The sequence below is a fragment of the Panthera pardus genome, unplaced genomic scaffold, assembly GCF_024362965.1.
Source record: "Panthera pardus isolate Hobbes unplaced genomic scaffold, ASM2436296v1 HiC_scaffold_7, whole genome shotgun sequence".
Classification (NCBI taxonomy): domain Eukaryota; kingdom Metazoa; phylum Chordata; class Mammalia; order Carnivora; family Felidae; genus Panthera; species Panthera pardus.
Genome location: NW_026527002.1, coordinates 62495023 through 62514592, shown reverse-complemented (window position 1 = coordinate 62514592; position 19570 = coordinate 62495023). Strand labels below are relative to the sequence as shown.

Sequence of the window (19570 nt, the reverse complement as noted above, 5' to 3'; positions counted from 1 at the left end):
AAAAAAAATCTTGCACTTTTAAATCCATCTTACAGTCCGCTTCCCAGTGGACCTGAGATGACAGATATGTTCTTCTAGTACCCTGAGCACTCCCTGCTTGGCCAATAACATCATTTTGATTAATGCATCAATCGTGTAATCATTTCTTTAATGCCACTGCCTGCTACAACAAGCTCTGAGAGCCACTGCAGGCCTGTCTTGTTCACCACTCTATTGCTAGGGTCTAGGATAGGGCCAGATACGTATTAGGTGCTCAGTAAAGATCCCCCGCCACTGGAGAGCCACGGCCATGTTTATATTTGGCCATCCTTGTCATCTTATTCCAACTGCTGTTCTGTGTGGAATGTGTGCAAGAAGGTCTTCCACACGTTTTGCTCGTTCTGGACAACGCAGATTGTTTATGCAAAACAAGTGGTTCTCAAAGGTAAGCATGCCTCAAAATCATCTGAAAAGCTTGTTAAAACACAAACTATGGGGCCCCACCTTCTGAGTTCCTGACTCAGTAGGTCTGGGTAGGATGGGAGAGTTTACATTCTACCAAGTTCCCAGGTTGACGCTGCTGCGGCTGGTCAGGGACCACCCTTTGGGAACCACCTGTCCTGAGTCCTTGGCACATCCCCATCAGCAGATGGCCCCGTCCTTCTTGAGTCTCCTTTGCATACCCTTGCTCTTCTGCCAAACTTTCCAATATTCATACACCCCAGAGTGCCGCCCACTTGTCTTCACCTTTTGCTCAGGTAAATGGCCTCAAGCATAGCTTGATTTTTTTCAGCAACAAATGACCGCCCCCCCCCCCCATATTCTTATCTTAAGGCCATGTTTTGCTCCACGCTTCAAGGTGAAATTTTTACTAGTTAAAAAAAAAGCTACATCATAAATAGGGGAATCCTGGTTTCTGCAACGGCAGCATGAAAAGGGGTGATGGCCACACAGAGCCTCAGCCTTCTCATCTGAAAAAATGAGAAAATGGTATCCCATAGGAATCGACCTAAAGATCAAATAAGTAAATGAAGTGTCAGGACAGAAAATACAGATCAAGACATTCACAGTATTAAGTGATGTCCATAATGGGCAAATGTGGGTCAACTGTGTTGGGGGAATAAAATGAATTTGTTTAATTGTACAGGACTTCTTTTTGTAGCTTTTATTTTCCTAAAATATATCTTTCCTTCACACCCCTCCTCTCCAAAAGTGGAAAATAAGTATGGTATCCCTTGTTTAAAGTTAGGCAGAATGGTGTTATTTCCTCTACACACACACACACACACACACGCATACGCACACACACAGAGTACAGAAAAACCATTTCAAAATGAAAACCTGTTTCTTTTCTCAGAATAGGGCAAGTTTTTCGCATTTAGTATAGCTTATTACATATATTACATATTATATTTTTATTTCATCATTTATACCGAAGCTAGAAAGCTTGGGGAAAAATACTGAGGACATCTACCACCACGGATGTTAACTCAATCTCATGATCAACAACAGTTAGAAGCTATGAATATTTTAGTCAATATCCCACAACAAATACTTTTAGAAAATAAATTCTTCATCAAAATGTATTTCTGCTTCCTTTGTGCATTGTATGCAGGTAGCATTAAACTGTCACCACTAGGGAAAATGATTATCTTTTGAGCAGTTAATGTCTAACAGTTCCAGAACACAGCAATTGAAAGTTGTTACCATCTGGTGGCAACTCCCACAGTACGTTTGGCTCAAAATTCTTTCTGGCTAGGAGTACACAACATAGGTTATGAAACCCACCAAAAGCAGCCATGTGGTCAAAAAATGACTGATTATGTAGAAAATCACACAAGAGGAGAAACAAAAGGAGCCCTCTGGAAACATGGCAAGCGTTTAAGTCTGCTCCTTGAAGGCGTGAGCCAGGTCTGTAAAACGTGGCTACCGTCACCAGGCTGCGCAGTGACCCCGCTGCACCGTGTGCTGTGTGTGGCCACCACCGTTCGCTCCCTCAGGGTGGACGGCCGCAGCTAAGAAAACCACAGGATACACTCTGCAGGGGACCATGCAACAGACTGGGAGGTCTTCCAATTTCAACGGCCTCTTCCATAAAGTGGTTTAATTAGGAAAAACAAAAAACCAAAAAACCAAAACCCACTCTTACATTTTATTGCCCGAACAACAGATATAACATTACAGACTGGGGGGAGGAACACAAGTTTAGGAAACCTAATACATTTATAAGAATATTAACAACGTACTCAATATCAAAAATTAGACTCAATATAAACAAAAGGAAAACAGATGTTTACAAGTCTTTCATGGTTTGTTTCCCTCTTTCTCCCCTCCCCACCCCCATCCCATATGTTCATCTATTTTGTTTCTTAAATTCCACATATGTGTGAAATCATACGGGATTTGTCATTCTCTGACTTCTCTCACTTACCATAATACACACTAGCTCCATCCATGCTGTTGCAAATGGCAAGATTTCATTCTTTCTGAAGGCTGAGTAATATTCCATTGTGTATATATACCACCTTTTCTTTACCCTTTCATCAGCTGATGGACATTTGGGCTGTTTATAGAGTTTGGCTATTGTTGACAATGCTGCTCTAAACATCAGAGTGCATACCCCTTTGAATCTGTATTTTTGTATCCTTTGGGTTAAATACCTAGTAGTGCAATTCTGGATCATAGGGTAGTCTATTTTTAACTTTTTGAGGAACTTCCATACTATTCCCCAGAGTGGCTGTATCAGTTTGCATTCCCAACAACAGTGCAAGAGAGCTCCCCTTTCTCCACATCCTTGCCAACACCTGTTGTTTTCTGTATTGTTAATGTTAGCCATTCTGACAGGTGGGAGGTGGTACCTCATCGTGGTTTTGGTTTGTATCTCCCTGATGATGAGTGATGTTGAGCATCTTTTCATGTGTCTGTCAGCCATCCAGAGGTCTTCTTTGGAAAACTTTCTATTCATGTCTTCTGTCCTTTTCATATCTGGATTATTTGTTTTTTTGGACTAGATGGGTGATGGGTATTAGGAGGGCACTAGTTATGATAAGCCGGGGTGTTGTATGCAAGTGATGAATCATTGAATTCTACTCCTGAAACCAATATTGTACTATATGTTAACTAACTAGAATCTGAATAAAATTTGAAAATAAATTAAATAAATGAAAAAAAGATTGTATGTCTAATAAAACCAGGAGTGATGTTGGCAAAACATTTAAACATTGGTACAGCATGTGCATCAACCAGTTAGAAGGAACGCTGGGCAGTGCAGGCTCCTGGAGACTCACTACCTTTCCAGGCATTAACCTTTTAGTTGCTGAGCTATTCGGCAGTCCGGGAAAGTCCCAGAGGAAGGGCCAGGATGATGGGGAGCACAGCACTGGGGAAGAGGTAGCAGGGTGGGGGCAGTGACTGTGTATTAGCTAGGACTGAAGGCTATACTGGTACATGGTGGCCAAACACCATCTTTGAACCTAATACTAGAAGAGGCTGCTGCTGTACCAACGTTAGGTATCGATGGTTCATTCATACATTATTACAGGAAAGCCAGGCAATTAGGGAGAGGAGATTAAGTGTCTATCTATAACTTAGACTGAGATTTCTGATCTTCATCACTTGACCATTTATTAGAAATATTTTCTCATCATTAATGAGAAATCAAGGCAAAAATGTAGGAACACACTGCAGCAGCAACCTCAGAAATAGGACTTCCTGTATGTGTGTGTGTGTGTGTGTGTGTGTGTGTGTGTGTGTGTGAGAGAGAGAGAGAGAGACAGAGACAGAGAGAGAGACAGAGAGACAGAGACAGAGAGAGACAGAGAGAGAATGAGAATATGTTTTTTTCTTAAGTCTTTATTTAAATTCCAGTTAGTTAACATACAGTATAACATTAGTTTCAGGTGTACAATTTAGTAATTCAACAGAAGGGCTTTTATTTATTTTTATTTCTTCTTCTTCTTCTTCTTCTTCTTCTTCTTCTTCTTCTTCTTCTTCTTCTTCCCATTTATTTATTTTTGAGAGACACAGCATGAGTGGAAGGGGCAGAGATAGAGGGAGACACAGAACATGAAGTAGGCTCCAGGCTCTGAGGTGTCAGCACAGAGCCCGACGTGGGGCTCGAACACACAAACCATGAGATCATGACCTGAGCCGAATTCGGATGCTTAACCGACTAAACCACCAAGGCATCCCTCAACAGAAGGGCTTTTAAAGTTTCAAACTGCAAGCCTTGTGTATTTATGGAATTATGACAATTGCTGATCACTTACTATAAATCACAAAGCTGATGAGCGCTTTAGAATGCATTCGTGCCATTATTCCTTAATGGTATCTAAGGGAGGTAGGTATCATTACTACCATTTTACAGAGGAAGAAATTGAAAGCCAAAGAGGTTCAGTATTTTGCCCAAGGCTACATAGTTATTAAGCAAACCAGACTTAAGTTCAAAGCCTGTGCAGGATTATAACCACTGTACCACACTTCCTCCTTAATTTTTTACACTAACCATTTGCCCCTGGGCTGGGTTAATGGGCAGCCACATTCACTAGACTTCACTGCTAGTAACATTTGGGATGATGGTTCTTCTAAGACTCTGTAACAAAGAACATTTTTTAATATGCCTAGCCTCTGTCCTAAAGCTGGTGAATACAATGTTACCATACTTGAAAGGAACAATATAAGCCTGATTTAAGGCTTGATTTAAATTTCTAACTACCGACTGATTGGAATTCAACCTCCACTGGCCATTATGAAATAGTCCCAGAGAATGAATAAGCATAAGCATGAAAAAGGACCCCTATGTTATATGGGAAAAGGGAAAGTAAGTGGATCCAATCTAATGGTGTCATAATTTTTAAAGTTATGTTGATTGTAAATTCATCTCTTAAAATTGACCAATTCTTAATAATTTAGGACAGGAATTAAAAATAAATACAAACTATCCCCTTTTGTAAGTATTTAGAGAAGAGAATATACCGCTCCTTGTTTTCTGAAAAGGATATATATATTTAATATCTGAAGCAGAAATCAATGGAAAATTTCAAGATGTATGTCATAGCATCCATCCCCCAAAAGCATCTCTTTGATAGTTCAATAACTGTAATGCAATTCATTTACTGTACGAAATAAAAGAGTCTTTGAGTAAAGGTCACCCAACTCATAAAGGAGTAACAGATTTCTCGGCTCTATTGACAGAAATTTCACAAAGAGGGACCCTGCTGTCCAGCAAGGCACTAGCACAGCAGACCCGGTGGTCAGACCTCTCTCTCTCACTGGGGATCGAAGAGGAGATCAGGCATTTCACGACAGAATAAGATATTTATACGTCTCTCTCATTTTCCTGAAATAGACTTAAAAATCCCTTACCAGGAAGTTCCAGTTGGCATCAATCTGAGTCACCATGCCAGAGAGGAACACGCCCAGGAAGAGGAGGGAAAAGATAAAAGCCGTCACGGACACGAACATGACCCATCCTTGTAGCAGAGGTAGAGGAACGTTGGAGGAGGCAACCAGAATCCAGACGAGTCCCCCGAACAGCTGAAGGAAGAAAGAAAGATGTCACAGGAGTGGGCAACAGAACTGAACGTCCATGCTTACACCTCTACCTCTACCTTTGCTTCCCCCCCAGACCCCTGTACACATGCTGCAAGCCCCCTACACAGACACCTGCTTTCCTCAAGGGCAAGGCCAGAGCTTCCATGCACAGGTCTGACCTGGAGCCACACCTGTTTCTGTACCTGCCTCCGTGGTGGATGCTCATCCCCAGTCCATGAACAGACACAGAACTCTTGCATCACCTAAAAATATCCTCCTTTGACCCCGTGGCCTTTCTAACTATTTCCTCTTCAGTCAACCATTTTTGCAAACTCATCTGTGCCTGGTCCTCACCTCCTATCCTAGCTGTGATCCTTCACACCTCTGGCTTCCGCTCTTACCACTTCTCAGAGAGTTTACTAGCACAGATCAGCCATGACTTCCTAACCTGTCAGCGCTAATGGCCACGTGTCCGTCCTTATCATGGCCTATTTGAACATGTGAGATTATTGCCCATCTGTCGAGTAAAAGCCGCAGCGGCTGTACGTGGTAGTGAACAAGGTCTACCTGATTTTTGATACTCTTCTATGTGCTGGGCACAGACCTAATATTCAGTAAGTAGCTGCTGCCTATCAGGGACTGTTCCAGATGCTGGGAATAAGATGGTCAACAAGCTACACCTGGTCTCCGCCATCACAGAATTCCTGGCCTCTTACAGGAAAGAGACAAGTAAGTGTGTAAAATGCTGCTTCACACCTGTCACAATTGGGCAAATACTGGGCACTGCAGGTTCACCGAGTGAGGGCTCTAAAAATCCAGAGCTGAAAAGACAGGAAATACACCCCAGTAGCAGCAACCCAAAAGACAAAGCTAGGGAGTGTAGAGGTGGGAGGAGAAGGCTGTTTCCTGCAGGAGATGAGCCCTGACTCGGGGGGGGGGGGGGGGGGGGGGGGGGGAGCTGAGGGGCGGAGCCCAGCACTACAGGGGCAGCAGGGACCACATAGGGGGTGGCCACAGGCGAGGGCTGGATGCTGAGCTGAAGGGTCCTGCGTTCTCCCAAAGGCAATGGGAGGCCACAGAATGCCTGAGCAGGAGTGAGCACCATCTAACGTGTATTTAGATGCTTCTCTCTGGCCAGAGAGCTGGACAGGGCTGGAGAGGAATGGATGCAGGGCTGGGGGACCACAGAGGAGACTGTGACAGCCACAGAGCACAGTCCAGACTCGGGCACGGAGGACAGAGGAAAGTGAGTGGATTAGACAGATACTAGAATGTTTCCAGTTTCTAGTTTCATGCCTAGAAGTAGGCATGGTGGCAGGTAGGGAACATGTCAGCAAAAGAACAGATAACGAAGAAACCCAGACTTCTGGTTTGGGCAACTAGGGGTGAGTGAGACATCATAGGAGGAGGAATGGTGTTGGGGTGAAGACGGCCAGTTTCACGAACCTAACCACAGCAATTCTCCTCTATGCTAGTGCTAATAGAGGCTACCCGTCCTTTGCATGGCATTCCAGGCCCTTTATGCTCTAACCTGTCTTTCCCATCTTTGTCTCCTGCCACTAAGCCCCTCACATTTTATATTAAAGAAAAAAAATCCATAGTCCAAAGACAAAGCACTTTCACATTTGAGTGGCCTCACATATGCTGGCCGAGAATGTCATTCCCTCCCCATGAGTATTTGAGAAACTTCCACTCACAGCTCATCTTGAAGAGGACAACACCCCAAAGTCTTTCCTGAGTCCCACCCCATGCTCAGGTACCCTGTCCCCTGGGCAAGCTCCCTGTATGGATATGTTATACTGATGTAATTGTAATTGTAAATGTTCTGGCTTCCACGCCAACTGCACGATGAGACCTTCTTGGCAGCCAGCCGCCTTATAGGCCTCTGCATCCTAAGCCATTCATCCATCAACATAATGATCCCTTCCTAACTGTCAGTCAGGCAGTGTGCTGGACTTGGTGACCCAAAAGCTGAGGCTGAAGAAACCTGTTCTGAAGAAACCTATAGGCAAGTAGGAATCAGCCCCCCTCCCTCCTCCACCCCCCCCCCCCATATACATGGAAGTGATATCATAGAAACATGTCTGTCTGGCAGGCAGAAGGCTCTCCCATATTTGTTTAGAAAAAAAGCTCCAAGTTTCCAAGAATAGCTAGAGCTCCACATATTAACAAACAGTAATCCCATGTATCTCGCTTAAGTGTGTAGATAATATCCAAATTGCACAAGTCGCTAAAAGTCAAAACCACAAGTTTAATTCAAGTTTCTCTACAAAGGCCAAGTCATACAATTCACTACCACTTTGAAAAATATTTTTATTTTTTTATTTTTTTTATTAAATTTTTTTTTTTAACGTTTTTTTATTTATTTTTGAGACAGAGAGAGACAGAGCATGAATGGGGCAGGGGCAGAGAGAGAGGGAGACACAGAATCGGAAGCAGGCTCCAGGCTCTGAGCCATCAGCCCAGAGCCCGACGCGGGGCTCGAACTCACGGACCGTGAGATCGTGACCTGAGCTGAAGTCGGACGCTTAACCGACTAAGCCACCCAGGTGCCCCTGAAAAATATTTTTGAAAGCATAATGAATTATGACTTGAGTATGATAACTAAAGCACCAATCGTTACATTTACAGTTGTGGTTTCTGGTATACCTGAAGTCCTGATTTCAAATTAAAAAAAAATAACAATAAACAAATTAACAATCAACCCACAAAGTTTTATGAAATAAATCTAAGTCATGAATATTAATGTACATTAAAAAATTTAACCACAAACTGATTAGTTGTTACGAAAGAAATAATGTTCCTCGTAAAAAGATTCTCTACTCTTTCATACTGTCTACTAAATACCCGAAGGTGATAAGATCTTCAAATTGTTTCCTTTATTCTCAGCATCCTCTTTCTGGTAACCTTTTCTTACTCTCCCACCACAAATAACTTATGTTACTTTAAATACTATTTAAGAAATACACATCACTAATAAATATCTATTCATTCAACCAGGGTAATAAAGAACCTGTTTATTAGGGGCAGGCAGACTCAGATATTAAAGCATAAATATATGCTACAGGGATTATGATAAATTTGACACTCTGAAGAAGGGCTATATGATCCCCCAGAATTAGGCATAACATTTAATAAACCCAGACTGGATCTCAAACTAGTTGACCTCAAATCTACTGCCAGGTACTGCAGAAGAATACTCGGGGAAAAAAGACAAAAAGGCGAGGTTCTGTATCCTGGAGCTCTAGATTAGGGAGAAACAGACACCATCAAAGCTGATTCCGGAGCAGATTGTGGCGAGTGCTATAAAAAGAGCTCCATGCAGTGTGCTCTGAGAGGCTGGGAGAGGAGAGAAGAAATCTAATGGGAGGCATGGAGAAAGAGAGGCAGGGAGGCGGGTTTTGAAGCAGGTTTACAGAGCAGACCAGGGCTCTGACAGCAGATGCTTATGTGAAACAGTACAGATAAACCGTTCTTACTCAAAATCAGAGCCCTTCCAACACCTCAAAGGCTTGGGAAGGAAACCAAGCACTTACATGGAAAGAGAACAGATTCGCCTCCTCATTCGCGGTGTGTGTTGTGTGGGAAGGGGGCAGGAGAGGGAGGAAGGTGTGCGAATGCCCCTCCCCCACGTAAACATACTCCACATCCCGGGTTTGAAAAGTCTGTGAAATCCGGATTTAAGTCCTGCTCACCACGGTAGCTTTAGCTTTGGGAGATACTGGAGGGACAGGTCAGAGAACGTAATTAAGCTCACTACAGAGCTCCACCTTCCTCACTGCACAGACTCACGTTGGCATATAGGTCACTAGGGCTCTGACACAGTTTTTTCTTCCTCACTTCATGACTTCCTTCTGCCAAAAGCTTCCCCTTCTCCTGAGCTTCCCAACCTGGCTGCAACTGTAACGACTGATCTTTTAATAATATTACCAACGCTCACTACACTCACCTCTTCTAATCCTGGGTGTTACTAAGCTGAGAGCATTTACCAGCCATACTGTAAATATTAGCATCCCTGTTTAGTAGAGGTGACTCTGGAGGGAGCCTTGATTGTAGAGGTGAAAAGCAGAGTCAAAAATGGTTAAAATCTGAGGGAGAACAGTTGATAAAGTATCGTAGCAACTGCACAGTACACACACTGTGAAGAAGGATGGGGTGCTGTGTCCGCCCACGTTTTCTCTTCTTGGATCTGAATCCACATTCTGACCTCTTGTCTACCACTGTCTTCCATCACTCTAGTGTCCTGAAAAGTCTGATAATTACACACAAAACTCCCCAATGCACCACATTTTGACATTTCTCTCAGGAACAAAGCTGGGGCGCATGACTCTGTACCTCAAGCTCTAACAAAAAGACAACCAGACTTCCAGGTATGTTGCAAAGGCAAACATTTCCTAGAAGTAGGTGTCAGCCTTCCCCTGTGTCTCAGTTTCCCCTTCCCTTCTGCGCTCAAATTCAGGGGTCCCTGGCAGCCACCTGGAGTGTTCATGTCTGTGTCGAGTTGCAGTTGTTAAACTGCTACACATCCCTGAAACCACAGATCTCCTTTGTGGCTTCCCATGTGTTGACCACTTCAGCTTGGCTCCTGCAGCCCACGAGGGTGTGAGTCGATTGAAGCCTTCCCATAAGAAAGTCGCGGACGTTTTCATCCGCCCATCACACTGAACTGAGCCCTCCGAGTTGGACTTAAAACGTGTTTTCACTAGAAACCGTGGACGGGTGAAAACCCATAACCCTGCAGGAAAACAGGGTGTTGTGCCAGAAACAACTCTGGCCACATCCTGGCTGTGCGATGACACACTTCGCGACTTGTCTCCTATTTGGATGGTTTCGTGTCTCGAAAGGATTCATTTTGCAAATAGCCTATGTCTTTTCAAATGTCACTTATTTCCTAATAGCATGCTTTTAAACATGCCCTCCAACATCTTAGCTGACAGTTTCCAAACCAATCTGACACCTTCACCTTAGTGCACTGCACTCTTATTATTGCACTAAGTAAACAGGCCAGTCCCTACTCTGACCTATTTTTAGTCAATGTTTGGAATGAGAACAGGGAAAGGTAAGTGAATCTGAAGGTAGGAAGGACTGGTTAGACTACCCCTAAGGAGAAATATTTAATTGTTTAGAACTTTCTGTATATAACAGAAAGTTTCCAATTTTCCTGCAATTTATATATTGAGCATTTCAGGGGTGCCTGGGTGGCTCAGTCGGTTAAGCGCCGACTTCGGCTCAGGTCACGATCTCGTGGTTTGTGAGTTCAAGCCCTGCATCGGGCTCTATGCTGACAGCTCAGAGCCTGGAGCCTCCTTCGGATTCTGTGTCTCCCTCTCTCTCTCTGCTCCTTCCCCAGTCGTGCTCTGTCTCTCAAAAATAAACATTAAAAAAATTTATATATTGAGAATTTCATCACTGTAGCAGTGAGAATGAACCCACCAGCAAGCCTAGAGGAAAAAAAAATGGTCTCTTAGTCTGGTTTATAGAGTCAGTTTGACTAAGAGGTTGAAGCTAATGAGGATAAAAGAAATACTAGCCAGCATTTATTGAATGCATATGTTCCAAGAACTGCTCTAAGGGTTTTATTTGTACCAATTTAATCCTCACAAACACTGAGAGATAATTACTATTATTACTCCCATTTCACAGATAAGTTGAAGCAGATAGCCATTAATAACTTGCCCTAAGTTACAGTTAATAAATGTTAGAATGAGACTCGAACTGACACCTGGCTTCCAGAGCCTATGCTCTCGATACTATGCTATTGTGTCTCCCCCAAAGGGTTTCTATCCTTTTGCTGTGGAGTCGCTTGGTGGATGTGGGAGCGCTGACTCCCTAAAGTCATATCCAGCTGGGTAAAGTGCATGTGCAGTTTTCTGAGGACACAACTTTCATCAGGATCACAAAGGAGTTTGTGCCCTCCAAAAGTTCAGAATATCGGGGCACTTGGCTGGCTCAGTCAGTTAAGGGTCCGACTCTTGACTTCAGCTCAGGTCATGATCTCACAGTTTTGTGGATTCAAGCCCTGCGTCAAGCTCCACGCCATGAGCTTGAATTTCTCTCTCTCCCTCTCTCTCTTGGCCCTACCCCACTCATGCTCCCTCACTGTCTCTCTCAAAATAAATAAATAAACTTGGTTTAAACATGGTTAAAGAGTGTTTAGTATATTGGGACTATTTATAGTCTAATGAATAGATGACCTACAGTTAGCTCTTTATACATAACCTGTATTCCAAGATTTTTTTTTTAACTGGGAACATACTTTGGTCAGCAGATAGATGTGCTTGCGAGGCAGCCCATAAGTATATAAATTCGTTCACCGTGGGACTGCAGTCAAGCTCACCTTCTTCCCGGCACTGCTGCTTCCCCAGCCACCCTCGCCTGGCACTCCGGGCTCTGGTCTCTTACCCCCTGCACGCGAGTCCATCACACTGGTTCATGCTTCTGCCTAGCATGCTGCCATCAAAGTTTTCTCTGGATAACTAAACTCTGGCAGCACGTCTTCCACATACACTTCCCTGGCTGGATGCCACCACCTGGTCCTTCCATGGTTACTGATAGGTGTATCCTCTGTAGCACTGACATCTACTGGTTTGAAATCATGGGTTCATATGGCTGTTTGCCCACCGGATTGTGAGGTCAGAGTCGGCAGCATTGCCTTAAATATCTCTGTACGCTCAGAACCCAGGACAGTGCTTTCTACAGGAGACGTTCAACTGCATTCTCCCTGAAAGAAGCGGAAACCAACCGGTATGTGTAATGAATGGTTCTAGAAGAAAATGATCCAGAAGTGCAGCTTGAGATGCTAAGAACACACTGCTGTCTGGAGCCTAGCTCATTCGCTGGTACATGGTGGGTGTTCAAAAATCGGCATGAAGTCTAGTGAAGCAGGAACATGTACTTCTCAATTTTTAAGTTATTATTGGCAACACCCACCCAGATCTTGTACTAGCAAGATCTCAGGAGGCGGGGATGGAAAGTTATGGGGAAGGTGGCAGCTTTTGCCAGTCTAGCTCATGACACTCCATTTTTACTCTTCTTCGAGTCTCAAATGTGTTCAATTCACCTATTCTCCTGCAATTGCGACTGGAACTCTTGACCAGGGTGGTGTTTATCTTGTGCCTTACCCGACCCCCTCCTGAGCCCTCCATCAATCCCCATCTGTTCTCTCACCATGCGGACATCCATCCAAACTGGTCCTGGCCCCGGACTAGCCCTGGTGCAGTTCTGATTTAGAGCTACAAGCTGGCAAGGTGTTTTTGTTTTAAATCAGAGAAAGGAGAACAAGACAAGTTCTGGGAAGCAATGGGAAATAGCATATACGGAAGGGGCCTAGGTACAAAACACACTAATGCAAAGGAAGTTTTACTTTTTAGATTCACATTTGAAAATTTCAAAAGTATGTTTGAGGATGCTGGGAAGCATTTGTTACTACAGGCCTTTCCTCCCCATCTGCCCCAAATTTCCATTTCAATTTCTTAAGTAGCTGAGGCTACTTAAGGTCCTAAAATGGAAAGCGCATCTTTATAGGGGAGAAATAAATTCTGGCCTCTTTTTATTCTTACTTATAACTGCCCTTGATTTCTTTTTTTTTTTTTTTTTAATCCTCTTTTCCTGTTTGCAGGTAACTAGTTATCACCTAGGTTAAAAACGTTCATGCAGGTCAACGCCTTGATGTCAGCAAGAACCACACAGATCAGTCATGCCTCTTTTCTTGCTTTTTACCTCCCTCCTTCTGAAAGCCATTATACAAAAGTTAAGAACGTCACATATGAAAGGACATGGCCCCTTTCATGTTAGAGAGGACACAGGAAATTCAGGTCAGACTGCAGATTCCTGGAGAAGAACCATGATGTTTTAAGAGTTGCTCAGGACATCTACCTCAAAGCTGCCCTTGTCCACTCCAGCCAGTTTCTCTAGAATATCTTCACACACCGTCCAGACCGTCCTCCAGATCAGATAGCATGGGTCAGGTGCTGTGCATGCACAATACTGTGTATGACAGCCCGGTCCCTGTCCTTGTCATTACGCAGTCTTTTCTATGCGGACACATCCACGCAGACATGCCACGGCCACGGCTCCTACCACCACGTCCAACATTTCTGTAGGGCTCTGCAAAACCAATCTCCTGTCCTTGACCTTTTCCTCTGGAGCTCCAGGTGAAGAGTTTCAGGAAACTGATGTAACTTTTTCTGAGCTGTAGTTCTTCCTATTTTGTAAGGGGCTGCTAGTCAGGGCGAAGCAAGTGCCGAAAATAATCTTTGGCAAGGGCATCAGTTCCTTTTCTCTTATGCAGTTTTAAGGACTCTTTTCACACGGCTGGAGATTTCTAACCCAGAGGAAAAAGGAAAATCCTACTTAGAGAATTAAAACCCCCACAGAGAAGGAAACATACCCACAGAGAGCCCCTCTTCACCGCTGCAAACACACAATGTCCCTGTGCAACTCAAATCTATTTTCTGGGCAAGAAAAGAAAACCCTACACATCTGACTGTTTATATGTTAGTATAATGTCAAAACTTCGGGTTGACAATAATCTGAAATCTCTTCCACAGGTTTCTCTGTGCACGCCCGCTCCAGAGCCCCTCCCTCCCCACCATCCTCTAACTTTTGTGCTCCTGCCGTAATTCCTCTGAGTTACATCTTATATTTAAGTTTACCGTAGTTTCACTTCAGAACATGTCAAACTTTATATACTTGGTTGACCTTCTTTCTAAAGGTCAGATCTCTCTTCTTCTGTACTTCTGTCATTTGTCATTGTCATTATCCCTCATTCAAACCACTGACATAAGTCCCTTAACTGATCTGCCTTCAGCCTCTGTTTTATCAGCAAACTTCACCACTTAAAGATTTTTTTGAATGTTTGTTTATTTTTGAGACGGGGTGGGGAATGAGTGGGGGAGGGGCAGAGAGAAAGGAGAACAGAGGATCTGAAGCTGGCTTTGTGCTGATGACAGAGAGCCCCATGCAGGGCTCAAACTCATGGACCACGAGATCATGATCTGAGCTGAAGTCGGACGTTTGACTGGACCAAGCCACGCAGGTGCTCGTACTCAAAGATTTCTAAAACACAAGTATGATCACATTTGCCCCTGGACTTCAGCAGCTCCCCATGTGATGCCTGGTCCAGTCAGTTCTCAGCAAATCACAACTCGGGCCTTTTCTGCTCTTTCTCCTTCTTCTGCCACCTTCCCATGTGTCATGTGAAAAAAATAAAAAACCAGAGGCACCTGGGTGGCTCAGTCGGTTGGGCATCCGACTCTGACTTTGGCTCAGGTCATGATCTCGTGATTCATGGGTTCGAGCCCCGCATTGGGCTCTGTGCTGACAGCTCAGAGCCTGGAGGCTGCCTCAGATTCTGTGTCTCCTTCTCTTTCTCTCTGCTGCTCCCTTACTGTCTCTCTCTCAAAAATAAACATTAAAAAAAAAATTAGAAAAAATAAAAAACAAAAACAAAAACAAACAGTTGCTGGAAACTTCGTGCCATGGTCTGTCTTGTCTCTAGGGTTTACACATGCCCTTGTTTCTACCTGGAATTCTCTTTCCCACTTTTCTTGTCTACTGAATGTCTACTCATCACTTAAGACTAAACTCCTGTGTCACCATCTCATGCGAGCTGCCTGGCTCGGACTCCCCAGTGGCCGGATGTGCTTTACCCCGTTTTTCAATAGTACTTTTCATGACCAATTTTATCACTTCAGACACTGGAATTCTTTCTTGACTGTATACTTCACTATACACGAATTTAAGGGCAAGAGCTATGTTAATTATCCTATTCCCAGGGCATAAAATAAGGCCTGATGCATAGCAGATTCTTAATTATTTGTTGGATGAGTGAAAGTTATTGGGACATCCACACCACTGCAGGTCAGAGCATGTGAATAGGAGTCCTAGAATATCTCCCATAAAGAAAAACGCTAGTGAATATCTTGGGGAATGTGGATAGTTTCCCAAACACCGAAACCATGCAATGCACTGAATTCAACATATTGACCTTTCTTCTTTTCCATGTTTAACTGTAACATCTGATCTATCTTGCGGATTATACAAGGTAAGCTCACTGAGGACAGGGACCTTAAGTATCTTGTTCGGCCCCATAGGACAGATGCTCTGACGTTCATTTTCTTATAAACAGACCTGCCTGGAAAACACTTTAGCTGTAGCCCACTCTCCATATTTACATCGTCCCTGAATGGCAGTTATTTGTATGCAGATCATCTCAACTAGGTTAGATGTTTTTTTCAGGTGAGGAAGGGTCTACCACCTTTTTTTCCCCCCAGACGAGTGTCTTGCACTCAGTAGGTATTCAATCAGCACCTGACAAAAGACTTAGAAAACACTAAACCAGGAAACACAGAGAATTTGAAAATGTAACTTTGAAGGTGATGTTTTCCATCCTAAACTAAAAGACTTAGCATTGCAAAAATAGCTTAGTATTACACTCTTCACGGCAAGCATGCATTGGTAAGTATAGCTCAGGGCAAAAACATAGGAGCTGACAACCTAAATCTCTGGGAGTGGACCACATTTGTCTCAAAAAACCGTGCCACGTCTATGTGGTTGCAATATTCTCCACCTATGAAGCCAGTGCTATAAATTGCCTTACCTGGTGCCATTAGGCAGGCACTGTTTGCATCTTTTGAATTATCTCTCAATAAACGGCTTACACTTGAGAGATTATGCATGGATATAATAAGAGGGACTGAAAATGAATTCTTAATGTAAATTTGAGAAAATTTATTATTGAAGTATAGTTGACATACAACGTTCTATTAGTTTCAGTGTATAACACAGTGACTTGACAATTCTATACATTACTGAGTACTCACCACAGTAAGTATAGGCACCATCTGGGACACTGAATTTTCTGAGCAAAGTTTCCAGTTAGTGTGAGAAGTGAACTCCAAGATCACGGTTTCATTAGCTTAGTCAGCTGCTGATAGCCCAGCCCACTTGTCAATTGCTGTTTTCCCACATCAAGCTTTAGATGGCAACAAGACGCAAAAAGAGAACTCACCAAGACAAATGCATTTGAACCGAAGGCCAAAATTGAGAAGGAGTTTGGGGATATCCAGAAACACTGGAAGAGGCCCCCAGAAAGGAGATCACCTGGAGTTGAGAACTGCTCCTAGCAAACTGTCACGTTTCATTCACAGGCAGAGGAATTTCTGAGGAGGAGCCGTGGGAGACTGAACACTTTAAAGCAACAAGAAAACTTGAAGAGATAAGGGGAACAGTCTGGATACTTCTTTGGGCCTGGGTCCCTATTAGAATGGGGAGGGGTAGAAGCTCTGGCTTTGCATGAGGGCTGTCTTGTCCACAGAGCCCTGGTAAAGGCCGCCCTCGGGGGTTCCCAGCCATGTGTTCACTAGACCCTCTGGGGAGCTTTTAGAAGAACCTAGCCGACTCAGGGTGCTTCCCCAGAGATTCTTATTTAATTAGTCTGGGCCAGCCACCGTATTTTTAAAAGCTGCCCAAGTAATTAAGTACAGCAGAGTTGAGAACTAACTCCTGGGCTAGATAAAGAGATATGGGGGCAGGGGAGAGAAAATAAATCACTTCCACTTTTTTCCCACAGAATTAGGCAGTGTTTCCAAAAGTATGACAAGACCATAGATGGCCCTTGGCACAGTATTTGATGTGATGGCACGTGTTTGAGCCTTCTTTGCGTATATATGTATACAGGTCCCTATATACATACATGTATCCTTACATATCTTTACATGTATGCATACATGTATGTAAACGCGAAAGTATATATTTGAGTAAATATTAAAAAAATATACCCAGTATATCAAATTCGAGAATTCATGTATACTGTTGCTTAGGATGAGGCTAAAGTAGGTACTGAAGTTTAGAAAGTGAATCGAAGTGAACATTCTGTAAATCCTAGAACAGGTGGAATGCAGATATGGCAAAAACTCCTAAAAGCGATATGCAAATGAGTAGAGTTTGAGGAACATGGGACTAAAGCAGCCCAGAACTTATACAAGCTTTCTACCGTTCTAAGAGTGTCTCCCCCTCCTACACACACACACACAACGGTGCCCGGGCCCAGTGCCATCCCCTCTCTACTCTCCTCACATGGATGCCCGCGCCTCATCCCAAGCATTCAGATGCTTCTGAACTGGGCTCAGACTCAAAACCAGCCTCTTCCAGCCTCGCAGTCACGATCCGATTACTGATGTCGTAGCCTGTAACTCACTTGTCTCCTTTTGCAGATTCAAATCTGAGCTAAACTTAACTTAGCACGCCTTAGCCACCTTCACACAATAGGGCAGAAAACCAATGCTCACAAGGCGTTCTGGCCCCACAAGCACAAAAGTGAAACCAAAGCGACCAAATCCAGGTTATGCAAACTCAGAGGAGGTGAGAAAAGAGAGATGAAAACTCCATAGGGAACAAACAACATCAGCCTACAGGAAGGGCAGGGACTGGCTAGCACTGCACTCTGGATCTGCCGTTCTCAGGGCATGATGCAACCTGGAGTTGCCCAATTTATGTTTGCACATTCCCCCTGGTCCACAAAGAGCTCCAAAATCTTCCAACTCCACAAAATAGCTTTAAAAAGGTTTAAAAAATCTCTAGCCCAATAAGGCGCACGGCAGGGCAGGTGACCTCACCTTCACCTAGGCCCAACAAAGTGGGCTGAGAAGTGTCGACTTGCACAGGTCGGCTAGGAAGCCAGTAGGCACAAAGGCAGGCAGCGAGGAACTTGACAGCCACCTCTGTACCTCCCCCACCAACGCCCCCGCCACTCTCAGGCCCACTTTATTAGAAACTGCCAAGGGCACGGTTCACTTGACCTTTTTCCCTGCCCTGCCTCCAGAGCTCTGCTCCTCTCCCCAATCCAAAGGGCACTAACAATGGAAAGGGAAGGGGGTGGGTAGGCTCAGGTCTTAAGCCCGCCTTCTCTTCCTGGCACCTCCCGCCTCCGGCTTTTCACGTCGTGGCAGCCTTCAGGTCACTCAGTCATCGGCTACACCTTTGCACCACCCAACAAAATGGCAGGTTAGCAACAGGCGAGGCCCAGAGAGCCTACTCTTGCCCTAGCCAAGCGCGGCCCCTGGCCAAGCCACCGGGGGTCTTCCGCGGCGCCCCAAGCCCAAGCACCCTTCCCCTCTCAAAGACCCCAATCCTTGGCCCCGGCGCTGGGACGTCTGCTCGCTCCCTCGGGGCCATTTCTGTCGCCAGCGGGAGAGCAGGTGCCAGCGTAACAGGTGCCAGGCGAGAGGGCCCAGGTTCGGGCTGCTCTGGGCATGGAGAGGGCAGGACCCCGGGAGGGGCGCAGGTAAAGGCCACGTCGAATGTAAGGGAGCTGGGGCGCGGGCAGAGGGAGCCAGCCCCGGGAAGCTAGGATGCCGCTGCCGGTCCTCGCTCCCCGGGCGACGCGCCGAGGTTGCCCCACTTACAATCTCCAGGCAGACGAAGGCACCCGAGTAGGTCCGCAGGATGTCCGGGCCGGCGGGCAGGGTGATCCGGGGCGCCGGGAAGGACACGGCGGGGTTTGGGGGCGGCGGGACTGGCGCTCCGCCGGCCGACATGCTGCCGCTGCCGCTCTGCGTCTCTGCGCGCCGCCGCCGCCTCCCTCCGCCCGCCTCCGCCGCCCGGGCTCCCGCCGCCGCCGCCGCCGCCGCCGCCGCCGCTCGGGTCCGCGGGGTCCCGGCGCGCCGCGCGGGAGGGGGCGTGGCCGCGCTGTCTAGGGCCGCGCGGGGCCCCGCCCCGTCACGTGGGTCCAGGTGAGCGCGCCGAGGCCGCCTTGGCGCCCGCACCGGTCACGTGCACAGGTGCGGCGGCCACCCGGCGCGGTCCTTCCCGCGCCCTCCTCGCCCCTCCGCGGGCCAGCGCCCTGCTCTTTATTTGTTTCTTCTAGCTCCCTTCGTTTCCACCTGTTCTCTTCCACCTGCCCTACCCCTCCTCCTACTCTCACGACTTCTCTACCCTACTTTCTTCAATGTAACTGTAAGACAAGTCTTGAAATTGTGACTCGGCAGGTAAAATGAAGGTCACTAGGCACACCTAAAAAGTGGAGTAGATCTGCCTTAAGTGAGACTCTAGTGGGATT

At 45.4% G+C, this 19570-nt stretch overlaps 1 protein-coding gene across 1 annotated transcript in view; it reads right to left on the bottom strand.

Moving 5' to 3' along the window:
• The window catches only part of MAL2 (mal, T cell differentiation protein 2), a 29152-nt gene extending 9987 nt beyond the window's left edge, over nt 1–19165 (bottom strand). The window contains exons 1-2 of the mRNA XM_019459970.2: nt 18918–19165; nt 5344–5514 (exon numbers count right to left, since the gene is read on the bottom strand). Coding sequence (XP_019315515.1) covers nt 5344–5514; nt 18918–19049 — 303 coding nt within the window. The 5' untranslated portion in view covers nt 19050–19165. The remainder of the gene's footprint in view (nt 1–5343; nt 5515–18917) is intronic.
• Between the last annotated feature and the right edge of the window lie 405 nt (nt 19166–19570).